Source organism: Notechis scutatus, chromosome 8 (genome assembly GCF_049901735.1).
Source record: "Notechis scutatus isolate UNSWTSFEM ecotype Mainland chromosome 8, rNotScu1.2, whole genome shotgun sequence".
Lineage (NCBI taxonomy): Eukaryota > Metazoa > Chordata > Lepidosauria > Squamata > Elapidae > Notechis > Notechis scutatus.
Window position 1 is genome coordinate 25,601,176 of NC_142016.1, and position 25,978 is coordinate 25,627,153.

The 25,978-nt window shown below is 46.8% G+C and overlaps 1 protein-coding gene across 2 annotated transcripts in view; it reads right to left on the reverse strand.

The window, feature by feature from the left end:
* Window positions 1-7,933: 7,933 nt before the first annotated feature.
* The window catches only part of NOVA2 (NOVA alternative splicing regulator 2), a 37,273-nt gene continuing 19,228 nt past the window's right edge, over window positions 7,934-25,978 (reverse strand). For both annotated transcript variants that reach the window (XM_087971251.1, XM_087971250.1), the window contains exons 2-4: window positions 22,786-22,929; window positions 16,497-16,663; window positions 7,934-11,400 (exon numbers count right to left, since the gene is read on the reverse strand). In XM_087971251.1, coding sequence (XP_087827377.1) covers window positions 10,384-11,400; window positions 16,497-16,663; window positions 22,786-22,929 — 1,328 coding nt within the window. In that variant the 3' untranslated portion in view covers window positions 7,934-10,383. The remainder of the gene's footprint in view (window positions 11,401-16,496; window positions 16,664-22,785; window positions 22,930-25,978) is intronic.

Genomic DNA, 25,978 nt, shown 5'->3' on the forward strand with positions numbered 1-25,978 from the left:
AGCCGCATGAGGCTCTTTGGGCCCTCTGCTGAAGCTCCCTGTTGGATGATCCCATCACTGGCTGGCTCTGCCCCTCGCCCTCCCTTCCCAGTCACTCCTCACCTGGCCTGAGAAAGTAAAACACAAAAAACAGAAGGGAGAGACCCATTTCCCACAGAAAACACCGGGAGCCACAAAACCAGGGTAAGTGTGGTGGTGGTGGGGTCATGTGACTGAGTGGGAGTGATGTTGAGTTGGCCACGCCCACCCAGGGTTTGAGGCTCCCGGTGTTTTCTCTTCTTTGGGAAATGGCTCTTTGAGCATTTAAGGTTGCAGACCCCTGCCCAAGACGTTCTACAAGGGATGGTCAAAAAAAAAGAAGTCGTCCCGATAGGGGTTGCACCTGTGCGATGGAAGTTCTCGAGAAGATTGATTGCTCTACAGTGGTCATCATCTTGACTTGAATTGACCGCCTGGAAGGCTGCCCTGTTTGGAGTTCTCCGGATTTTCCCTGTGGTGTCAACTGGGGAGATCTTGGTCAGAACTTGAGGGGGGGGGGGTTCAGGGGGGAAAGCATCTGTAAAGAGGCCCCCATACCTGAGACTCTCTAAGATATGGTCACTAAGAAAGAAAGAGACATGTGGTTTTAAGGCATGTGGTTTCTCAACCTTAGCCATGTGAAGAAGTGTGGACTTCATCTCCCAGAATACCCCAGCCAGCTATGCTTAACATCTTAACATGGTTAAAGTTGAGAAACATTAAGCATGAAGCAGAGAACTGTTGACCACTAAAGGCTATCTAAAGACAGCAGAACTGAAATCATGCAAAATTAATTGGTAGTTCTCCTTTTCCTGGTTCTAGACATCCCAAGAATGACGGGATTCACTTCACTCCTCAAACTGGACAGTTCCTAATACGGTAGGATGGGATTGTCCATCCTCTGCCTGTTCCAACTCATTCTCGGCCCTGTATCTCCAATCTTCCTTCATTTCCTCAGCGAGTCCATTATGACCAGAAAGAAGAAAGGAACAGAGACTCGTCCTGCTGTTTGGCTGCAAATGTTGGGGACTAAGTTGGGTTAACCCACGAATGGTGCCAATATCGTCCATCCGGGTTCACCAGAAGATTCATTTGAACTGTCTTGAAATTCCTCCCAAATTTGAATGGCGTCATCCCATTAGGGACAAAGAGACTTCAATTTTTGAGTGTTTTTGTACGTATCCTTCTCTCAAAGCTGTAGACCATGAAAGGTAAGTTTCATTTTCTTTTTTCCGTGTGAGATGGTTTCATGGGCAACATTTCCCCTCACGACGGAAGGGGTACCATTCCATCACTTCCAGTTGCATTAGCGAGCAATAATAAATAGGAAATGGTCCCCATGTCTTCATGGCTCGCCAACTTTTCGCAGGCAATTAAATTAACGGACCTGTTTTGCATTCCAAACCTCCAGTTCTTTTATGCACGGCCGTGTCTCTGATGTTTGAGAACACACACACACACACACAAAAATCCCCCAAAGTAAAACAAAATAAAATAAGTCATAGTCTCCCTTCTACCCCTGTCTACCCCACCTCCCACAACTCCGCAGACATGTTTGAAACAGAAATCAAGCATTTACAATGAAGCAATGGTGGAGAAACGGTTTTTCTTTCGTTCTTTCTTTCTTTTTCTTCACAGTTAAAAGGGAAAAAATTGTAACATCAAATCCCCTCTTCAATCTAACTCGTTAAGAATTGGACAGTCTTTTGCAGGGTTTTTTTTTTTTTTTTGTCTTCCTTTCGCACCCTCCCGCCCCTAATGTTTATATATACTTATATATATAATTTTTGAAATGTTTTTCTTTGTTTCTTTCTTTCTTTCTTTCTTTTTTTTTGTAATATGGAAGATGAGGAAAAATTCCATAAAAACACAGGTTGAATGAACACAGAAGGTGGGTTGTTAAAAAGTTCAAAATGATGAAAGGGGTGAAGTTCAAAAGTTCAGAAGACGGAGCGGAACGAGATGAGCGGTCCCCGGCAGCGGGATAATTCGAGATGGGGGAGTCCCCCCCCCAAATTCAGATGAAGCCAAAAAGTTGACTTTGGGGAAAAAACGAACAAACAAACGTTGGAAAAGATGAAAGGTTGCGTCGCCCAAGAAAACAACACTTGAGAAATGTTCTTGATGTGGAGGAAGATATGGAGTGGATTTTGGGTGGGTGGGTGAGGGAAAAAGAGCAGTCCGGAGGTAGCCAGCTATTGTAATAAAGAGTCCCACGCTGCTTTAGAGTAAGTGTGTGTTTGGTTTTTTTTAAATAATATGTATATATATATATATATATATTTACTTATATATATATTTATAGAGAGAACTTTGTGGTGAGCGGACGTGTCAAAATGCTGAATGGAAAAAAAGATGCTCCGGGTAAATGAGAATGTCCCGACACAAACCAAAATAAGACGTTATCAGGCGGCTTTTAAGGAAAGGGGCGGCGGAGAGGGAAAACATATGAAGGCTTGGTATTCGAAACATGGGGATGTTCACACGAGGGGTGGTAATTGCGCCTGGCCAATGTACATGTACAACTGCGTGTGGTCACCCCGGGAGAAGACCTTAGCTGCAGAAGGCCCCCTTTGCTCATTCCCCCTTCCTCCTGCCACCAAACCACTGGTTTTGATCCAAATCCCCTGGAAAGGAAGAAAGGAAGAAGACAAGAAACCAGCCACCACGGAGATGATTGATGCGGAGAGGAAGGGAAGGAACGCAAGGACGCAACTCGCCACTTGCGTTTCTCCGGCTGGGTGAACGGTGACTTATAGGAGCTACGACGACGTTGCGTCTTGGTCGTTCGGGGTTTGGGATTTGGGGAGAGGAACGTTTCACACACACGCACCCCCGTTTGTGTCTGTGTTTTTCCTCCGGGGTTGACCATCTTTCAGGCCTCATCTTCCAAGCTTGTATTCAGAAGCACCAAGGAGGTTTTCCCTGCTCCGGTTTGGCAGGAGACGGGAGCAACTTAGGGAGTGAATCCAAGCAGGACAGGAGGCCATGGATTAGACACCAGGAAGAGGGAGCATCGCACAAGTCCAGCGGGGCCAGGACACTTTCCCCGGCTGCCTTCCCCCCACCCCAAAAATATCTGTCCTTATGGGTTTCAGAAAAAACATCTGGCTCATATTTGGCACATGAAAAAGCTCAAAAGTCTTGTTTCACCACTGCTTTGCTCAAGCAACACTGTCCCTCCGTGCACCGAGAGGAGAGAGGCCACTCATGCATCCAGGAAGGGTTGCTTTAGGAACTGGTCCAAAGGGGGGGGGGGGGAGGGAGAGAACCTGGAGGTCCCAGTAAGTCCCAGTAATGGAATCTGGCCGAGAGAGGAGACGGGTTACAATTGGGTGCTTGGACGGCCAAGGTTCACCATTGCTGGCCCCGGTTTGCTCTCCAGGTGCAGCCAAGAGGTGCCGTCGGTGAAGGATTGACCCCGGCACAATGACGTCGTTTCTCCCGTGGATCAGGGTTTAGGAGAACCAGGTCAAAACCAGGAGTAATTCCCTCCCTCAATCCCACCCTTGAGAAATAATGAATAGGTCACATCCCAGCACGGAAAACAGCCGGCAGGTCCAAAAACACAGCCGCACTGGAACGCTTCACAGCAAACCCCGATCGACTTGCACACCGATCCCATTGACATCAAAGAGACCTCATCCTGGTTTAGGATGGAGAGGCGACACGGTTGGGGAGGGAGTTGAGCAGCATCCAGCTAAAATCCCTGGGCTGATTTTGGCAAGTGCCAGCCTCTCGGGTATCCAGAGAGGCCTGCAGCTTTTCTATCCCCCCCCAAAAAAACACCGTTCAACATTTATTCGACGTTTTCTAGTGCTGGGTGTATCAAAACCATCCCTTTAGGATTTACTGAACAATCTTTCCTCTTGCCTCTCCTCTCCTTTTCCTCGCAAAACCAACATATGCCTGAGTAAGTAGTAAGGTTACGTTTTTCTACCAAAGCAGGGTTAGGCTCAGCAAATGCAGGGAACCTCTCTCTTTGCTCTCCACAAAACACAGCATTTTATCCGATTGGGAGTTTCGTTTTGTTTTAAAAAAAGAAAAACAACCCCAATGAATACAGCAGAACACTGACGTTGTTTCGCTAAACAGATTCGCGCTTTCCCAAAGGAATCAGTCGACAATCACATTCCCTAAGATCGTGATGAAAAATATTTAGGAATCAGGCCTCTAACCAACCAGAAACTAGCATCAAGACAGCTACAGAGGTTCCTAAAACAGTGGCAGAAAGTCCTCAACGGTCTCTCTTTTTTTAATAGAAAAAAAATATATATATATATATATATATTTATGTTTATATTTATATATTTCAAAGTTGCTAAGGATCCAGGATCCAGATCCGCTAACTACACTTATCTTTTTTTTTTAAATGTTTGTTTTTAAATATTAAAATGCCCCTAGCTTCCCCAACATTTTTCCTCTTTTTAATTTTATTTTAAAAGCTGCACATTCCCTATAAATAACAGTAGTTTGGCACTTCAAAAATGGGGGGGGGAGTGCGTCTTTTTAAACAGGATTGTGTCAGTAATAACTCTGAAGGGTATTTTTTCTTCGGAGAAGACCAAAATTGTCTTTCAGCGATCCCAAACTTTTGATCGCTTTAAAAAAAAAAAAAAAGGTCTCGTTTAGCAACCGTCCGGAGTTTCAATGGCACTGAAAAAGAGAAACGCGGCTCAGTCCTCACACTGACGGCCGCGGCAATGTGGTCACGGGGTCAAAATTCAGGTGCTTGGCAAACCGGCGTGGATTTACGAGAGTTGGGTGGATCGTGTGATCAATGCACGTCATCTTCCTGACTGACTTCTGACAAGTCAAGTCGAGGGGAGGGGGAAGCCGGATCCGCTTAGCAACCGACATCGTGTTCGTAAATCAAGGACTACCTGTAATTGTGTGGGTTTGAAGGAGGAAAGCGAAAAAGAAGGAGAGGCAAGGAAATAGACCCGCAGGTTTCTCCAGCCAAAATAGTTTTGTGCAATATGTATATATATTTTAAAATCCAGTTAAACCAGACATGATCATTTTAAAGCCTTGGCCACTGGCCTCTCTCTGTCCTGCCTGCGTGAGTTGCTTTTATTTGGAAGGAAATGTCAGCTTACATTTGTGCGTGGGTGCGTGCCTAAACACCTCCACGACCCTCTTCATTCGGCCCTCCACAATGGTCTCAGTTTCTCGTGGTGGTGGTGGTGGTGGGGGCTTGGATATTAATTGCCCATCCTTGAATTAAATGGACACGTGGACTCTCTCCCCAGCCTGGTACGGCAGCAAGTTTTGGGCACTGAAGAACGAATGAAACTATGGCTCTGCCAAGCTTGGCCACTTCAAGGCTTATGGCCTTCAACTCCCAGAATTCTAGTTTTGTTTCTAGACGCGATGTCTTTTCTCCTCGGAGACCTTCTCCTAAAAGGCTGGGGAAGCAGCAGGAATTTGGCTAAAGAACTGGGGTTTTCTGCCTCCCAAACTGCAAGAAATGGTAATTTCTTTCTTTCTTTTTCTTTCTTTCTTTCTTTCTTTTTTTGCAATTTGCAGGATTTGCAAATATGCAGGATTTGCAAAGTGCAAAAGCCGGCGTCCTTAATTAAAACCCGAAATCCGCTTTTGGGGGGGGAGGGGGACCAGAACTAGGGAAGCTGGATTCTGCACTTTCAGATGGATCTCTGCGACCGAGGAAAGACAGAGAAAGGGGTCTTTGCCGCCATCCTTGGTTCTCCTCCTCTTGACAATCGTCAGCTTGGCAGGAATATGCAAAAGGAGAGAGATGGGCCCAATTCGAGGCAGAATGCCCTTCTCCTTATTTCTTGCCAAATCTTTGTTTCCTTGGCACGCAATTGTGATACTGAAAGGTGCCCAGCCCGGCACACAACCTCCGGAGGTAGAAAAGAAAGTGGGATGAAATAAAAAGCAGAGGCCAGATAGAGGCAGTCCTCAATTTACGACCATTCCGTTGAGCGAATGCCGGAAACTACAATGGCACTGGGGGGAAAAAAGGACTGACAGCCCAGTCCTCGCACTTGTGACCACTGCAGAACTCCCCAAGTCACGTGATCAAAATTCGGGCGCTTGTCAACTGGCGTGTATTTTCGACAGTTGCAACGTCTCAGGGGGTCAAGTGATTGCCAGCTGAAACTTTCCCAGCTGACCTCCGGACAAGCCAAGTCAATGAGGGGGAGGGGGAGATGGATTCGCTTAGCATCCATCCGATTCGCTTTAACGACTGCGATAATCAGCTTCGTCAAAAAAGTTCATAAAATTGGGCCTCACTGGCTTAATGACCCCCCCCCATGGTCCGAATGGGAGTCATAAGTCAAGGACTATCTGTACTGTCGAAAGATACACAGGATTTGGTGGGGGAGGGGTGGCCAAAATTGGCCAGAGGCTCCTTCTCCGTTCAATACTGACCATATTTAAAAAGACGCAGAGAGTTTGGCACAAAAATCTGTTCCGTATCGTTCTTCTCCCCTCGTCCCCCCTACCCCCCCCAGCCCCCCCCCCACCCCAAGCCCACCCCAAGGAAAGCATGATATGCAATGCACCTGCAAAACTGCAACAGTATTTTTTGTTCATTGTAAAAATAAGGAGAATAAGAATAAGGAGAATCTCAGCCAGTGGAAAGGTGGGGGTTCCTCCCCCCCCCTCCGCCTGCAAAAAAACATCCCTAACTGCGAACCTCGGTTGATAAAATTGCTGATTGCAGTCATTCTTACTCCATAAAATCAGTGCAAGATGCTCAATAGATATTGCTTCCTTAAAAAAAAAACCAAAAACACATGAATAGTATATAAGTTTCACATTTTTGTTTTGTTTGTTCTCTAGTGGTTTTTAGGGTCTCAAGACCCTCCCTTCGGCCTAAGAAGGAAAACAGACACATGCTACTACCTAAGAGATTAAACCCACCCGTGGCCCACCCACCCATTATATGTCCCAACCTCTACTGCCCCGAAACTGGAGCGTTGGCCTAAGTGAGCCGGTCAGCTGCTCAAGCTCTTCGTCTGAAGAGCATGAAGGAAAGATGGGCGGCTGTGTGCTAAGTTCTTTCCTTGCAGATCTCAATCTCCACCCGATGGTTTGGAGACCGTCTGAAAGGAACGGTTTCCCCCACCCACCCCCCCACTTTGAGAGTCACTGAAATATTGCAGAAATCCATAACTCAGTGCTGAAGAGTTGAGGGAGGGGGAGGAGTTTTAATGCAGCATAGGAAAATCTGTGCCAGAGGGACAGACAAGGACCTGGCCAAGCCCTCAAGAGAAGAAACTTGGCTGGAGACCTTTCTCTTTTAGTTGCTTTTTCCAGCTTCTTCGGGTCTCGAGTCTTGAGAAGGACACTAAATGCACCGGCCAGCAACTTCTATCCCAGAGAACGTTGGGGCTCTCGTATGTGGGATTTCTCCCCCCCACCCCCCAAATTCAAGAAACATTAGGCTGCCAACTCCATTTCATTTCCAACAAGCCTAGCTCAACCAACACAATGCCTGGGTAGGCGTCCACTGGCAACATCCTCCTATCTTCTACACCAGGTTGGATCCCCTCTGTGAAGAGGTAGACTTTTGACTTCACAACTCAGGCCTTTTATGCTGAATGACGGAACCAGGAACTGTCACAAGCTATCAGACAAGCCAACAATGTGAGGTCCTCATTCAAGCTAGCTTTTTCAGCGCCTTTTGGGTAAACATCCTTGGAAGAAACACGCAAGCTACCACAAGCACTGCAATGACACGTGGTTGATTTGTTCAGCCTGGCTGGCCGACTCTGGACTCTGATCGTCCTTGGGGGGGAACCCAGCACGACCCAGAAACTCTTGGTTAAAATGCTGGCAATCTTCAAACACCGACAAGCTGGCGAGCTCTCTACAGACAGAGAGAGAACATAGCGAGCCCAATATGTAAACATCGCAGGGAGATACCCTGTTTTTTCCCCCTCAATTTATTTATTTATTCATTCATTCATTCATCCACCCATTGCACCCTTTTGAGGGTGACAGAAGGAGAGGAGGAGATAACCCAATGGTTATCCCATGGAAACTAATCAGAGAGAGAGAGAGAGAGACGCAGAGTCCTACCGAGAGGAAAGTCACCACTTGGGGGGTGGGACCTGTTCTTGATGTGGCCTTCACGGCTACTCCAAGTTTACACTAAGAATAGGAAGCCCTAACCAAACTATGATCTGAAAAAACAAAACACTACACAAAAACCAGAACACCGTCACTGGGGAGATTCATGAATGAAGGGAGCCGAGGAACGAAGGCCACCTCACCCTATTGGATTGGTAATACTGCCGGTTGATACTAAGAGCAAGTTCTCAACCTTGGCAGCTTGAAGAGATGTGGACTTCAGCTCCCAAAAGTCTGTTGGGAGATTGAAACCTCCTGAGATATAACCAAGGGTGGGATTCTACCGGTTCGGACCGGTTTAGGCGAACTAGTTGTTACACAGGTTGAATCCCACCATTGGACATAACAGTTTTGTTGACTGGGGAATTCTGGGAGTTGTTGTCCACACGTCTTCAAGCTGGCAAGGTTAAGGAACACCATAACCAGAGGGTGAATAAACAAAGAAAGTCAGAAGGAAAATGCAATTGTCTGGGCTTGAGGAGAACCTCGACAGCCCATAATACTGACAACATCCCCGTCTTCACAGTGTGCACCTGTCTGGTCCTCTAAGGCAACAGGAGCTTTCATTGCCAGGTTGTTCCTCCCAAATTTCCCACCACTTTGTTGTAGCTAAAACCTGGGGTTGGGGCCTTTCCAGGTTCAGATGGCCCCTTCTGAAACATGTATGAAGATCTTCCTGCGGCCCAAACACAACGGAAGGTGAGAGTAGACATACCTCACCTGGGAAGGAAGACACAACAAATCACAGGTGGGCCACAGGAAGGAGAAGGTTGACTCCACGAGTCTGACTTCCATCACACAAGAAGGACCTGACCATCTCCTTCCAGGTTGTATATATATATCTCAAGAGGTTCAGCCTTCTTTGCAATGGGGGGACGCTCATCCCAAACCCGAGGAAGAGTCACCCCAGCAACTCTAGGCCAGGTCCCCAGCAAGGCAAGAAGACAGAAGTTCTCTGCGTCGGTGCCCAGACCCATTTCTCTACCCCTGGCACGAGCTCCTCCTCTTTCCGTAGAACACAAAGAGACCTTCTCTGCAACACGGTCGTCTAAGGACTTTGTTTTGATCACCACGGTTGGGGAAACGGGGAAAAGGGACTCAGGTTTTCCCTATTAAAAATAAGAATTCAGGTAGTCTTCGAATTACAACCATTTGTTTGGTGACCGCTCAAAGTTACAATGGCACTGAGAAAAAACGACCTCAGTTTTCACATTTATGACCGTTGCAGCCTCCCCACAGTCCCCCCGATCTAAATCCGGGTGCTTGGCAACTGGCGTGTAGTTATGACAGTTGCAGCATCCTGGGTTCACTTTTCGCGACCTTCCGGCAAGCCAAGTCAAGGCGGGGAGCCACGATTCACCAAACAACTGGAGCGACTTGCTTAACAGCTGTGCCGAAAAGGTCGTAAAATGGGGCAAAACTCACTGAACCGCTGTCTCCCTTAGCAACGGAAATGTCGGGTTCAAGTGGCAGTTGTAAGTCAAGGACTACCTGTGACCACGGGCTTTGCATACTCTAGTTGTTTGCTTCAAAGCCAGCCGAAAAAGGTTGTCACCCCAACTTCTTCCTCCACCTCCTCTTCATTCAGGACGAACGATGCAACTCAGGAGCTGCCTCGTTTCCCTCCAAGAGAAAAGCGGAATATATCACGGCGGGAATTGTGTCGCGCTTCCGGTCGGGACCTAACTCCTTTCCCCGTTTCCTTCCCAAGACCCAACCTGACCATCTACCCTTGATCAAATCTCCAGCGGTGACGTGGAGAAGGGCGCGGGGAGAGCCCACTGAGAGGTTCCTTGGAGCTGACCTACGAGGAAAGAAAGCTAGAAAGTGGGGGGGAATCCTTGCTCCATCGGACTCATTCGGAGACTCAGAAAGAAAGAGGACTGTTTTCTTTTAAAAAAATCTTTTTTTTTTCTATTCAAATCCATCAACTGAAAAAAAAAAGAAAAGAAAAGGTCGCCATATATATATAGATAGATAGATAGATAGATCAAGAGAGAGAAATATATACACAATCAGGCCACACCGTTGGTGAAATAAATGTCCGGCAGAATATGACGGGCTGCTTCCCAATCACAGGGGGCTTTGTGTATCTGTGTGTGTGTGTGTGTGTGTGTGTGTGTGCGTGCGTGTGTATGGCAGAGAGACGGGCACTGGGCAGGGGCCGGGGTCATGGCGGTTACCATTTTTCACAATTAAAGGGCTGATTGAACCTATTCCTCCCCCCCCCCCTCCCCAAGCCTTCTCTTTGGCCTCCTCTTATCCCACTTTCTGTGGGTTGGTGGCCCGGACTCCTTGCTCGTACGTTACTCGCTGGCTGATGAGATATTGCGCGGCTTGGGTGGCAGCTGGCGTGCCCGTGATGGTGACTTTACGGTTCCTGGTACCTGGAATAAACTCCCCCTTTTTGGAAATCTGGATGCGGGCCCCTGTCAGCTCCTGGTATTCGACCAACGTCTTCCCGCCTTTGCCCAAAATGGCACCGACGAGGTTTTCCGGCACTGCGATTTCCACCATATCTTTAGCACTTTCTACTAGCTTCTCGGTGGCTAGGAAGGAGCTGGCCACCAACGGGGAGGCAGTCCCTAAGTAGCCGTTAGCCGCCCCAGTGGCTGCCGCTAAAGAGCCCAAGGTGAAGGCGCCAACTGCACCGGCTGGGGCCGTGGTACTCGTAGAAGCTTCATTGGCATACGAAGCTAAGAGGTTAGCGGCGGCGGCAGCTGCTGGGTTGGCTCCGGCGGCCACCGCGGCCAGGACTCCGGAAGCGGCAGCCGAATTGAGGCCGAGCCCCAAAGAATTGGTGTTGTATCCGTAACTCGCTAAGGTGTTGAGCGCTGTGCTGATGGCCAAGAGGTCGCTGCCGGAAAAACCCGGCAGGGCAGCCGGGAAGGCGCCAACACCAGCCAGGCTGGTGTGGCCCAACAAGCCTGAAGCGGTGGCCGCGGCGGCGGCTGCGGGTAGAACGTCTGTAGAGTTGGCGTAGGGCGATCCAGTTGGGTTAGAGTTGGCCACTGGGCCGGTGATGTTGGCGTAGCTGATGTTGAGGCAGCTGCTGCTCTGCGGATCCTCCTGGATCTTCTGGACAATGATGTCGACGGCCTTGTGGATCTGCTCGGGTTCCCCGCTGATGGTCACCACGCGTTCTTGGAGGTTGATGCCTTCGGGTTTCTGGCTCAGCTGCACCCAAGCGCCAGACTGTTCCATGATGGCTTTGACAGTGGCGCCACCTTTGCCGATAATCAGCCCGGCTGTGCTGTTTGGGACGATCACCTTGGCCTGAATTTGGGGAGGAAAAGGAGAGGAAGAGCATTGAGTTCGGATTGCAACTTCTAACCTTCTTCTACATCAGGGCGGGATGGCGCATCGTGCTAAACTAGGCTGAACTGGGCTTATATCGTTTCTTTTTTAAAAACAAATGTTATTAATTTTCTATTGATTATATATAGGGGACGCGGTGGCTCAGTGGCTAAGACGCTGAGCTTGTCAATCACAAAGGTCAGCAGTTTGGTGGTTCGAATCCCTAGCGCCACCTAACGGAGCGAGCTCCCATTCCTTGTCCCAGCTTCTGCCAACCTACCAGTTCGAAAGCATGTGAAAAATGCAAGTAGAAAAATAGGGACCCCTTTGGTGGGAAGGTTACAGCTTTCCATGTGCCTTTGGCGTTTAGTCATGCTGGCCACATGACCATGGAGACGTCTTCAGACAGCGCTGGCTCTTCAGCTTTGTAATGGAAATGAGCATCGCCCCTAGAGCCGGAAATGACTAGCACGGATGTGAAAGGAGGGGAACCTTTACCTTTATTGATTACATTTCTTAATGTTTAATAAGCATCATGTTGTCTGGGTATCTAATTTGCTTCAGCAATACAGTTTCCATTCTTACTCTCCACTCCCTTTTTTCCAACCACGGGTAAAATAAGTTCCATGTTTGCTAATATTCTGTGTTTTCTTTCTGTTTAAGTTTCAATGTATGTCTATCCTTTTCTGCACAATCTAATGTCTTCGTGATTATCACTTCATCTCGCGGTGTGTCTTCGTTTTTCCAATATTGTACGAAGATAATCCTTGCTGCTATGAGGACATGTGATATTTTTCTTATCAAATATTTTATACTTTTCTTATCAAATATTTCTGATACCATCCCTAATAAAAACAGTGGGATTATGGTGTTTCTGAGCTAATGTGTCCGTGGCAACCAGACCATCCTGTTACTCATCACTACAATTTCATGCCAGAAAAAAATAGGTTTTATTGACACAGGTTTAGGGTTTCTACAGGCAATCCTCAACTTACGACCAGAGTGGAGCCCAAAATTGATATCGCTAAGTGAGACATTTGTTAAGTGAGATTTGCCTCATTTTACAAACATGCTTGCCACCGTTGTTAAGCAAAACACTGCCATTTTTAAGTTAGTGGCATGGCTATTAAGTGAATCTGGTTTCCTCTTTGACTTGGCTTGTCAGTCGGTCGCAAAAGGGGTTCATATCACACCCTCCCAGGATGCTGCAACCGTCATAACTAGGAGTCCCTTGCCAAGAATCCAAATTTTGATCACCTGACTGCATGGATGCTTCAACGGTTGTAAGTGTGAAAAACGGTCATAAGTCCTTTTTTTCAGTGCCATTGTGATGTTGAATGGTCACTAAACCAACTGTTGTAAGCCAAGGAGAACCTGTACTGCTTTCTAAACTCCTTTGCAATTCAATTCACCCAGGTCTTTTTTTAAAATCAGATTAACAGAGTTGGAAGGGACCTTGTAGGTCATCTAGTCCCACCCCTTGCCCAAAAAGGAGACCCTACACCATATCTGACAGATGGCAGCCCAGTCTCTTCTTGAAAGCTTCCAATGATGAAGCTCCCACGACAGCTCTGAAGGCAACTTCTGTTCCATGGGTTGATTGTTCTCCCTGTCAGAAAGTTTCTCCTTATTTCCAGGTTAAATCTCTCCTTGTTCAGTTTCCATCCATTGTTCCTTGTCCGGCCTTCGGGTGCCTTGGAAAACAGCTTGACCCCCTTCCTCCTCTCTGGGGCAGCCCCTCAAATATTGAAAGATGCTCTCCTGTCTCCACTGGTCCTTCTCTTCCCTAGACTAGCCAAGCCCAGTTCCTGCAACCATTCGTCATATGTTTTATCCTCCAGTCCCCTAATCGTCCTGGTTGCTCTTCTCTGCCCTCTTTCTAGAGTCTCAACATCTTTTTTTGTAGTGTGGTGAGCAAAACTGGATGCAGTATTCCAAGTGTGGTCTTACTAAGGCTTTGACTTGTCAGGGGCTAGTTAAAAAGTCATATAAAATAAACCTCAGACAATGGAGGCCCATTAATTTTCTTCCCCACACCCCCCTTTTAAATTCTTTTAAAAAATCACCCTATATTCTTCTATATTTGCCAGGCAGCCCGATTGCAAAACTGCCTTCAGCACCACGGACAGCATCCTTCTCCTTCCATTGAAACCCTCAAGATTTAGGACAACTCCGGGTTGGGCCGCCTGGTGACCCTTTCAACAGAGGAGACAGGCGAAGTTTTGACATGTTTGGGCTCCAGGCGTTCCGTCTTAGACGTGATAGAAAGTGAAATCTCTGTCTGAGCGTACACACACACACACACACACGCCCAAATGCACACATGAGAGGAAAGCAAAACTTGTTCTACTTATAGCCGGAACCTCATGTGCCCTTTCGCAACAAGGAGGGGGAAATATGAATTATGCATGAGGACTAGAAGATTGTGTTTGCTGTTTGGTTTTGGCCCAGGATGGTGAATTTGGAAGACAAGCAGGCGTGCGGTGAATTTTGGCGGTCCCTCTGCCGAACGGCTGAATGTCCATAGCTTTAAGTCAGAAGGCACTGGATGTATATTGGGATTAAGTTAGACTCCTTAGAATTCAGTTATGATTAACTGTGTGGGGCCTTGAACGAAATTGTGTGTCTGTGTGTTTGTGGGTGCTTGTCTGTGTTTCTTTCATAATGCTGTTGGCTCTGGAGATCAGAGTGGATACAGGTAGGCCTTGATTTACAACCACAATTGAGCCCAAAATTTATGTTGCTAAGGTAGAAATTCATTAAGTGAGTTTTGTTCCATTTTATGACTTTTCTTGCCATGGTTGTTAAGTGAATCTGGCTTCCGCATCAACTTGAAAGCCAGTTGGGTGACTTTGGGTCAATCCCAACAGTTTCTCATCCCAACCCACCTCACAGGGTTGTTGGGGGAAAAATAAGAACGAAGGAGTATTAGGTATGTTTATAGCCTTAAGTTATTTCCAAAAACAACAAAGGCAGGATTAAAAAATATGTTTTAAAAAGGCATTTTCATAAGAATGTGGGGAAAAAGGTCATAATTTTAGGAGACAAGGATGCATTTAAGAAACACTTTCTGTCTTTCCACATCTATCCAGACAGGCAGATAAAGTGACTTCTGTACCACATTCCTGCCTCCTGTGTAAATGTGGCATCATCTTTGTGCCTGGCTTGTAGCCACAACCCACAACTGGCTGTCATAGCAACGGCACAATCCAGGGACAATGCAGACCTGTGATCCTCTTCTGTGCACATGAAGCTTGAATGGCAAGAGAGAGAAAGAGGGAGAGGGACAGAGAGAGAGAGAAAGTGAGAAAATGAGAAAAAGAGAAAAAGAAAGAGGGAGAGAGAGAGAGAGAGAGAAAGGAAGAGGCAGAAGGAGAAAAGGAGAGACAGAAAGAGAGAAAGAAAATGAAAGAGAGAGAGAGAGAGAGAGAGAGAGAGAGAAAGGAAAAAAAGAGAGAGACCAATTCATAGTTTTTCAAGGCATTTTCTTCTCCTAATAGGAAAAATACCAATTTTTCTCTGTGCAGCTGCCTTTTCAATAAAAGCATGAATTGGTTTGGGGTTGTTTAGTTGTTTAAACAGAAGGTAGATTGTGGTTTTACATTTTTGTTGATTTATTTTATTTTTATTTATCAAATTTATTTGCCGCCTATATGGTGGTTCAGGCAACTTTTTGATTTGGAGGGCGGAGATCATCAGCCCCTAATATTCTGACGGGTTTTTATTCTTTTTCTCTCTTGAATTCCCCTAATTTTAAATATTTGTACACTGATGTGTTTTTCTATTCTTATTTTATTGCACTACAAGTTGGCCAGAATCACTCCCGAGATAGCGAGATGGGCGGCCTATAAATTTAATCAATCAATCAAAATATGAGTTGCTGAAATGTATCAGGCTCAGGTTTTTAATGCAGGAGAAATGGAGAACTATTTTAAATATCTCTAATCTGTTGGGATTTATATTTGAAAATGCCTGAATGTCAGTCCATGTGCGGGAACTGAATTTAGATCCCTTTTCAAATGCAGCAAATAATAGAAAGAAAAGTCTAGTTTGACAGCCCTCTGCAATGTTTAATCATCAATTAAAGACCAAAATAAGTACTACGTCTCCAGGTAACTCTTGGCTGTACCAGTAAAAAATAGCACACGGTTTGAAGGTTAGGTGCTTGGGAAAAGCTGAATGAAAATGAGAGGTAATGAAACGCCTCCATAACATTTGGGGTGGATATTTTCAGAAGCATCTGTTTAACCTTTAGACTTCCAATGTTTTGCAACCCGTGAATTGGTAAGGTAACAGGAGCCAAAAAAGAAAAAATCTTTCTCAAATAATAACGCTGGGGCAGAATTTGATAGCATCTAAATGGGTTGGATTACATCACTCCTCAAATTTCACTAGGCTGGGAACGATGGGAATTGTGGGCTCATCCAGTGTTTTTTAAACCTGGATGAGCTCACAGTGGACTTCAACTCCCAGAATTCCCCAGCCAGTATGTTAATGAACTTGAAGATGGGTGGACTTCAACTCCCAGAATTCCCTGGCTATCATACTAATGAATGTTAAGATGGGTGAACTTCAACTCCCAGAATTCCCCAGCCAGTATGTTAATGAATTTGAAGATGGGTGGACTTCAACTCCCATAATTCCCTGGCTATCATACTAATGAATGTTAAGATGGGTGAACTTCAACTCCCAGAATTCCCAACCAGTATGTTAATGAATTTGAAGATGGGTGGACTTCAACTCCCATAATTCCCTGGCTATCATACTAATGAATGTTAAGATGGGTGAACTTCAACTCCCAGAATTCCCAGCCAGTATGTTAATGAACTTGAAGATGGGTGGACTTCAACTCCCAGAATTCCTGGCTATCATACTAATGAATGTTAAGGTGGGTGAACTTCAACTCCCAGAATTCCCCAGCCAGGTCTAATCCATTTGAAGAGCCTCAGATTTGGGGCAAATTAAGCCAAATGCCTTTTCGCTCTAATCTCGCAGAGGCCTCCTGTTCCCCCCCCCCCAAAAAAAACTATACAACTGAAAACCCCACCCGTTCGAAATACCCCCCTGTTCTTCACCTGCTTGGCTCGATCGGGGTTCATGGTGGTCTGTGGCTGTAGGATATTGACGGATTCGGGTTTCACAACCGACTGGGGGATTTCTCGAACCTTCTCAGCAATGAAGTTGTGGACGGCGTTAAGGGCTTCGGCGGTGCCTTGCACCAGGCATACCCGCTCCGTCGTCCCTGCGTGGAGGGGGAAAAAAATAAATCACATTTTAAAACGGGACTCTGGGAGAGGTTGAGGTCAGCTGGGTCCCTTTTCCTGGGCCTCGTTTTGGAGGGACAAGCGACCACAAACCGCTTTGGATAGTGAGAGGGCAGCATATAAATTGAATGCAGGCGGTCCTGGACTTACAACCGTTCACTGAGTGACTGTTGGAAGGAACAGCGGCACTGGAAAAGTGATTTGTGGCCGTTTCTCACACTTATGACCATTGCAGCATCCCCCTGGCCACCTGGTCAGAATTCGGACGCTTGGCAACTGACTCATGTTTATGACGGGGTCATGTGATTTTCCCCCTTTTGCGTACTTCTGATGAGCAAAAAGCAGATTTGAACCTGATGACTAACTTTACAAGTAGGCGGGGCAGAGATTCGCTTAACAACCATGACAAGAAAGGTCGTAAAGTGGGGCAAAGCTCACGAGAGCTGTCTCGCTTAGCAAGAGAAATTGGGGGAAGGGGTTTCAACTGCGGTCGTAAGTTGAGGACCAGCTGTCTATAAAACTCAGAGCAAAGACAGGAAAAAAGGCATTGGGGAGGAGGATCTGCTCGCTCGATCCATCCCCCCAGGATTCTGGATTCAAGGATCTTGCAACAAGAAAGATTCTTCTTCTCTCAGCTGCTCCCTGACCCCACTTCTTGCAAATAAGGAGCCCAAGGTTTCTGGACCCCAATCCTGTTTTTTAGGGACCCCCCCCCCCAAATGGACAGTCCAGCTTGCCTGCCTTCTGTTTCGTGTAGGAAAGACGGAGCAGCCTAACGTTTCTTTTATTGGGATTCCTTTTTCTTTGGGTGGGTTGACACCCAAGTTCAAAGCCCAAAGCAAAACAATCCCAGGGTCCTTCCATCCCAGAATCCTTGCCCTTGGGATGACAGGACCCCGCCCACTTGCCCCCTGGCCCCGCCCACTGCAGCTCTGGTTCTCCCCATGTGGCCAGGTTGTTATTTAGAGGCGATGATGATGATGATGAGGAGGAGGAGGAGGAGGAGGAGGATGCCAACGTTCCCAGGACTTTGAGCAGGCAGAGCAGGCACCTCGACACGCAACTTCAGGGAAAGGAAGAAGGAAAGGCGCAGAGCGAGGGGAAGGATGCCTCTGAAATGGAAAGGCAGGAGGGAAGGAGAGAAGAAAGGAAGGAGAAGGAGGGAAGGAGAGAAGAAAGGAAGGAAGGAGAGGGGGGAAGGAAGGAAGGAAAGAAGAGAAGAAGAAGGAGAAAATATTAATGGGTAGAAGATATATATAAATAAACTGCTAATTGGCCTATTGGGGAGAAGGAGGAAAAATAGGAGAGAGAGAAGGAAGGAAGAAGAGGAAGAAAAAAAGAGAAAGAAAGGGAGGAAAAAGGAAAGGAGGAGGAGGAGGTAAGGATCTCTAGTCGACTGAACCCTCCAGCAAATTGCTTGCCCCCACTCAACTCCCCCCCCCATCCCCAAAATGGGTCCCCGCATCCCCAGCTTCTCTTCCCCTTGCGATTGTCATGGCAACCCACGGCTGCTCTTCCCGCCCCCTGCCACCTCCCAATCGGCTGGCCTCCAGGGCCCATTGCCACGGCAACCGGCACCCCCTCAAAAAGGAGGCAGCTTGGTGGGGGAGGGGAAGGAGGCTATCGCCAAGGCAACCAGAGGATGATGAAAAGAGGGGACCACTTTGTCCACGTGGCCTTGGCAGGGGCGGGGGGGAGGAAGGGGGAGCAGCCCTCTCATCTTTTGCCAGGGTGTCTCATCCAAAGCCAGCTGGGCTGTGTGTGAAAAACAGGCATTGGGGAGGAGACAAAGCCCCCCCCCCAACAATATTGGAACCCCCAGCATCTTATATTGGGAGTGGGGGGAGGCATTCCTGGTTGATGGGAAGCTGCCACGGTGGATGTGTTCCTGAGCATGTGCAGCATGTGCTTCTCTGCACCTCTGGAATTAAGGAAGAGATACCTTCCCCCCTCGAGATGGGGCTCCCCCTGGTTAATTGTTCTCACTATCAGGATGTCTCTCCTTCATTCCAGGTTGCTTCTCTGAATAGAATAGGATAGAATAGAATAAATAGAATAGAATAGAATAGAATAGAATAGAATAGAATAGAATAGAATAGAATAGAATAGAATAGAATATGGAAAAGGAATAGAATAGAATAGAATATGGAAAAGGAATAGAATAAAATAGAATAGAATAGAATGCAGAAAATGAACAGAATAGAATAGAATAGAATATGGAAAAGGAATAGAATAGAATAGAATATGGAAAAGGAATAGAATAGAATAGAATAGAATAGAATAGAATAGAATAGAATAGAATAGAATAGAACAGAATAGAATATAGAATGGAATCGAATGGGATAGGATAGGATAGGATAGGATAGGATAGGATATAGGATATCGAATATAGGATATAGGATATAGGATAGAATAAAGCTGGAAGGGACCTTGGAGGTCTTCTAGTCCAGCCCTCTGCCCAAGTAGGAGAACGTAAACCACCTCAGATAAGTGATTGTCTAGTAGTCTCTTCTTAAAAACCTCCAGTGATGGAGCACCCATGATCTCTAGTGGCAGGCTGTTCCCCTGGTTAATTGTCCTCCCTGTTTGGAAGTTTCTCCTTCATTCCAGGTTGCTTCTCTCCTGGGTGAGTTTCCCTCCACTGTTTCTTGTCCTGCCCTCCGGTGCTTTGGAGAACAAGTGGACCCCCTCTTCTTTGGGGCGGCCCCTCCAATACAAGAATACTGCTACCCTGACCCCCCCACCCCCCACCCCCCCCAGCCCTTCTTTTCTCTAGATCGGCCACGCTCAATTCCTGCAACTGTCCTTCATCGGTTTCACATCTTCCCCATCGGCTCCAGGCCTCCCCATCCCTGGAGGGCTGCCTCCCAGCCTCATGTCCTGCCTCATGTCACCTTATCACCAGGCGCATTTCCTGCCATTCAATCCGTTTCCCTCCCCCCCCTCACTTGCCGGCCGGTCCAGCCCTGCCCAACCAGCCCTTCCTGTTTCCTTTCCGTTCACCCAAAAAACGCCGTTGCTTCAAAACATCCCACGCAAAACTTCTGCAGAAGGTCCCAAGCAAGCGGTACTTTCCAAGGATGCAAATTGGGGGCGCAGGATGATTGTAGCACCCCTGGTTGGGATCCAGAGGAGACCCCCTTTTTTTCTTGCAGGCTGCCACTCCCTACCCCCCTTCCAAATGAGGGGGCCCAGATTTTAAAAACCCAGAGGCCGTTCTCTGTCCTCAGCAACAGAAACTGGAAATCTGGGCTGAGTTTTTCACCTCTGCGTTTCCGATGCCAGCATTTCTGTCCAGGGAGTCCTCGGGTTACGACCACAATGGAGCCCAAAAGTTGGGTTGCTAAGGGAAACGTTTGCTAAGCGAGTTTGGCCCCCTTGAACAAACATGTTCTTGCCACCGTTGTTAAGCAAATCGTTGCATTTGTTAATGGCCATTAAGTGAATCTGTCTTTCCCATTGACTCTGCTGGTCAGAAGGTCATAAAAGGATCATGGGACACAGTGACTGTCATAAATACGAGCCGGTTGCCCAGCACTGAATTTTGATCACGTGACCCTGGGGAATGCCGCAGCGGTCGTAAGTATGAAAAAAGGCTCCTAAGTCTTTTTTTTTTTTTCACGCCATTGTAACAGAACGGTCACGAAACAAACGGTTGAGGCCTCTCTGAATTTCTGCTTGAGCTCTGCTGAGGCGGTGAAGCCTCGTCTTGCAGGGGCATGATGGGAATTGTAGTCCCAAAGCCCCCAGAAGGTTCTGAGGAGGGGGAAAAAAAAACCCAGTCCAGCTCTCGCCTTCCACCTTCCTCCTGACTTTGGACCTCTTCCTTCGCCTCGAGCTTTGTGCCATTTCCCTGCCCAGGCCGGCCACCCTTGCCAACCCTCCGGCTGGCACCAAAGGCTGCCCTTCCATATTCGGAGAAGGGCCAGCCCGGCAGCGGGAGCTGCAACCGCTGGATTTGTCAGCCGGATTGCCCAGGGGGTAGGAAGACAGCAGCCCTCCCTGGGATTAATCTCTCCCTCTCTCTCTCACACACACACACACACACAACGCCGGGTGGAGATTTTTGCAAAGGCAGGGAGCTTTTTTTTTTGCAAATGCACCGTCAAGGACACCCAGCTCTGCCTCTTCTTCGCGCTACGTTTCTACAGCTGCCAAAATCCTGTCAAATAGAGAGGGGTTCCCTTCCCCTTAGGAGGAAGAAGGGAGGGGAGGGAAGGGAAAGGCAAGGGGGGCTCCCTCCCGGAAGCTGCTGGCAAATAGGGCACCTGCTCCCCATCGCCATGGCAACACCATCCAGGCCGATTTCTCTTCCCCCCCTCTCTCTCTCATCCGCCCAAGCATCCTTTATTTATTTATTTATTTTATTTATTTATCTGTTTATTTATTTATTTATTATTTTTGCGTCAGGGAGGATTTCCCGGCCGCTCTAAACCAGCGGTCGAGGGTTGAAAAGGCAAAGCGGCTTAGCAGAGCTGCCCCACCCGAAGACTGTGTGTCCTTCAATCCCAGCTGGCATTAAAGAGACCCAAAAAAGCGGGCAGGAGAAAGGAGACGTGGGCTCATCGAGGTCCTCACTGGCAGCCTGGCCTTGCGTGCTCTTCCATGCCCCCCACCCAGTCGGTTCTCCCAGGCCCCCAAACACCAAACCCTTAGTTACGGTGATTTTCTTAGAATGGCCCCCAAATCAACGCCATAACAACCGCCTCTGTATTTGAGCTGCTGATCTTTCTCCCGCTTGATCCCCAGAATTAGGGCTTCAGCAGTGGCTTCGCCCGGAACCCCCTCCTAAGGCTGCTCTCCTAGTGTTTCTAACTTGAACACCGGACTTCAACCCAACCAGCCGCGACAAGCGTTGGAACCCAGCCTAAATCACCAGCATGCTGGCTGGGGAATTCTGGGAGTTGAAGTCCCCACTTTTTAAAGTTTGCTAGCCTGCTGGCTGGGGAATTTGCTCAATTAAAGAAATAAATATTAAATAATTGAATTAAATTAAAGAACTAAAGAGCTTACAGTTGGCTTCAGGAGGAAGAGAGGTGTACATTTACCATTGTACATAAATGGCAAGGAGGTGGAGAGGGGTGGTAGTTTTAAATTCCTGGGCACTTCTATCTCGGAGGATCTCTCGTGGACTATGAATGCTAACATGCTTGTAAAGAAGGCACAGAAGAAGAGGCTGTACTTCTTGAGAATGCCCAGGAAGATAAACCTATCTCAGTCTCTACTTCTGTCCCACTACCACAGCACCATTGAGAGTGTCCTGACATAGGGCATTCTTGCATGGGATGGAAGCAGCTCTGGAGCAGACAAAAAAGCTCTACAGAGAATCATTAAAACTGCCCAGAATATCATCGGGCTCCAGCTACCAGCCCTGGACGACATCTTCGCATCTCGCTGTTTGAGGAAGTCGCACAACATTCTCAGAGACTCTTCCCATCCTGCTCACAATCTTTGTGAAGTTGTTGCCTTCTGGCAGAAGATACAGAACAATTAAAACTCGGACCACACGTTTTCTGAACAGTTTTTACCCCAGAGCTATCATTGCACTTAACAATGAACTTAAGGACCACCATCAGTGAGCTGTTGGAAGGTATTTCTTGGTCTGTTGTGTGGAGGCTTGTGTGTGTATTTTAGGGGCGGGGAGTTTTCATGGGTGCAGGTGTGTTTGTGGATTGTCATGTGTGCATGCATATTGGGTCTGGTCTCTGTGTGTTATGTGAATTTCGTTGTATGCATACTGTATATATATATATATATATATATATATATATATATATATATATATATGTATGTATGTATGTATGTATGTATGTATATGTATATGTATATGTATATGTATATATATATGTATATGTATATGTATATGTATATGTATATATATACATACAATGACAATAAAGAATTAAATTCAGTTGTGGTCATAAGCCAAGGACTAACTTGCATTCCATTTTGGAGTCAATATTCAACCCAGAAACGTACCAAGCGCCCCAGAATATTTAGGGGGAAAAAATAAAATCGTATCCCGGGAGCAAAATAACACCTGCAATTTTAACGCATCTCCGCTGTGCTGGGCTAGAGAAAGGCGGATTGGTCCACTCACCTGGATAGAAATCCTTGGATTTGGAGAGCTTAATGGTGGCTCCCGTTTCCTTCTGCAACTGGACGATGGTTTGGCCCCCTTTGCCGATGATGGATCCGGCGGCATAGCTGGGAATCAGGACCTTAAGGAAGTACTCGCCATCTTCTGCAGGAAAGGAAACAAGAGACAAAATCTTGTGAGGCATCGCAAAAGAAGTCTCAATCAAGCGAAAACCTTCTCCGACTGTGAAACGACAGCTAGTCCTCGACTTACGATAGTTCCTTTAGCGACCAAAGTTACAACGGCACTGAAAAAAGTGACTTATGACCCGTTTCCAAGCCTTGCAGGATTCCCATGATCCCCAAACTTGGATGCTTGGCAATTGGTTCATACAGGTAATCCTTGACGTATGACCACGATCGAGCCCCAAATGTCTGACGTTAAGGGAGACATTTGTTACGTGAGTCTTGCCCCCATTTTACGGCACCGTCATAAGTGTGAGTCAGTTGCCAAGTGTCTGAATTTGGATCACGTGACAGTAGGTCATAACTGTGACAAATAGTCATGTCCCTTTTCTCAGAGCCATTGTAACTCTGAACGGTCACTAAATGAACTGTTGTAAGTCGAGGACTGCCTATATTTATGACGGGTGCCGTGTCCTGGGTTCACACGATCCCCTTTGGCCACTTTCTGACAAGCCAAGTCGATGGAGAAGCCGGATTCGTTTAACGGCGATATTACTAACTTAGTGATTCATTTAAGAGCTGTGGCCAGCGAGGTCGTATAATGGAGCAAAACTCACCTAACGACTGTCTTGGATAGCAAGGGATATTTCGAATTCAGTGGTGGTCCTAAGTCAAACACTATCCGATTGTGCCCATCAAGGAATTGTGTCTCTTTGTGTAAAGGGTGATAACAGAGCAGGAAGCTGCAGGTAGCATCCAGTCTTTTAATTTCTTTTTATGTGTTTATTAGACTAGAGGTAATACTCTGAGAAGCTTGCAAACTTTAAAAGCCAGTAAGCATGAAAATAATAAATAGCAACAAGAAGAGGCGAGGTCTTGTCTTAACCCAATCCAGAGGTGGCCTTCAGCCGGTTCTGACCAGTTCTGGAGAACCAGTAGAGGAAATTTTGAGTAGTTCGGAGAACCGGCAAATCCCACCTCTGACTGGAGATTTTACAGTATCCTTCCTCTGCCACGTCCACCAAGCCACGCCCACAGAACCGGTAGTAAAAATAAGTTGAATCCCACCAATCCCCTTTCTCCCCGTAGCTGCAGCCCCAGCATCGAACTAAAGACCCCTACAAATAAATTAATCTGCAAAAAGCTAAGTCACATTCTCCAGGGAACAGCCCATTCCACAGTCAGCTTAATTCTCCAACTCAGCACTGAATCTGGAACAACAATTAACAACTTAATAGCCATCAACACCCTAATTAACAACTAAAAGCTGCACACAACCAGGCATCATATAAATACAACGGGTAGAACAGTCAGAATAACAGAATAACAGAGTTGGAAGGGACCTTGGAGGTCTTCTAGTCCAACTCCTGCTCAAGCAGAGGACCCGTACAATTCCAGACAAATGGTTGTCTAATAATCTCTTCTTAAAGATCTCGAGTGTTGGAGCAGCCACAACTTCTGGTGGCAAGCAGTTCCACTGGTTAATTGTTATCACTGTTGGAAAATTTCTCCTTAGTTCTAAGTTGCTCCTCTCCTTCATTAGTTTCCATCCTTTGCTTCTCGTCCTGCTTTCAGGGGCTTTGGAGAATAAGTGGACCCCCTTCCTCTTCTTTGGGGCAGCCCCTCAAATATTGGAACGCTGCTATCATGTCCCCCCTTAATCCTTCTTTTCATTGAACTAGACAGACCCAGTTCCTGTAACTGTTCTTTATGTGTTTTAGCCTCCTAATCCTCTTTATTGCTCTTCTCTGCACCCTTTCCGGAGTCTCAGCATCCTTTTTTATAATACAATGATCCAGTGCACACATTCTGGAGAAAGAGAAGTTCCCAGAGTCCAGTATGAGCCTAAAACCTCCGGGTTGGTCCCCAGGACCGACTCAGATTGGATCCAGGGATTTACCTTCGTTCACAGTATTTCTTTTTTCTTTTTTAATTTACATCCTGTTATTTCTAGCACTTGTGAATATTATGGGGTGACCCAGGTATCCTTAAGGGCCAGAAAGCAGGAAGAAATATTTCTCCATATTTTGAGAAGGTCAGCTTCTGGCTAGGAGATTTCCCAGCTTTTAAAGCTGCAGTAGAAACAGAGCACCAAAAACCACCAGTGACATTTTTTTTAGGACTGGTGGGGCCATAGCTGGAGAAACTTCAGCAGCCTGGAGGGGGGCCTGAGGAAGAAAATTATGACTCTATTGAGGCCCGCAGGAACAAAATTGAATTTTCTGCCTGGGTTTTAAGACACAACATGCTTCATAAATGCCTTTTCAGCCTCATTCCTGTCACCTGTTCCCATCAATCCCACTCAGCTTCTCCCAAAACCCACCGGTTTTGCAAAGCCGAAGCAATAAAACACCCAGCTTGCTCTGCAACCAAGCAAATGTCACTGATTTATTTGAAAGAAGGGACATCGTAAGCCTGGTATCCAAGTTCCTTACTTAAAAGATGCCATGTCTCTCCTTTGATATGATATGATCAGTTCGGTTTAGTTCTATTCCTATTCCTGTTCCTATTCCATTCCAATCCATTCCATTCTATTCTACTCTATTCTATTCTTATTTTATTCCTATCCTATCCTTATTTTATTCTCCCTATAGTTTACAGACTGGAATATTCTATAAACCCTATTCTATATTTTATTCTACTCTATAAACCCTATAAATGGCATAGGGTTTCCTGCTGGAGCAAGGGTTGGACTAGAAGACCTCCAAAGCCCCTTCCAATTCGGTTGTTATTCAGTATTCCATTCCGTTCCACAACCCTGAGGACTAGAAGCTTGGGCTCTGGTTCTAAAAGTTGAATGAACCTCCTTCCATTCCTCACACCCTTTGCCCCCACACCCTCACTTTCAAACTCCTCCCTGGGACAGTCCTCTAGAAAGTCAGTGGCGACGGTGGTTTTCTTACACGTGTGTGAATGGGGCCGTTTCATTCATCCTTGCATTGCAATCCAAAGCTCTGCAGCTATTTCCAGTGCCGGGGGAAAAAAACCAACCAATCCTGAAATGGCAGGTTTGAAGCAAAGTGGCCTTT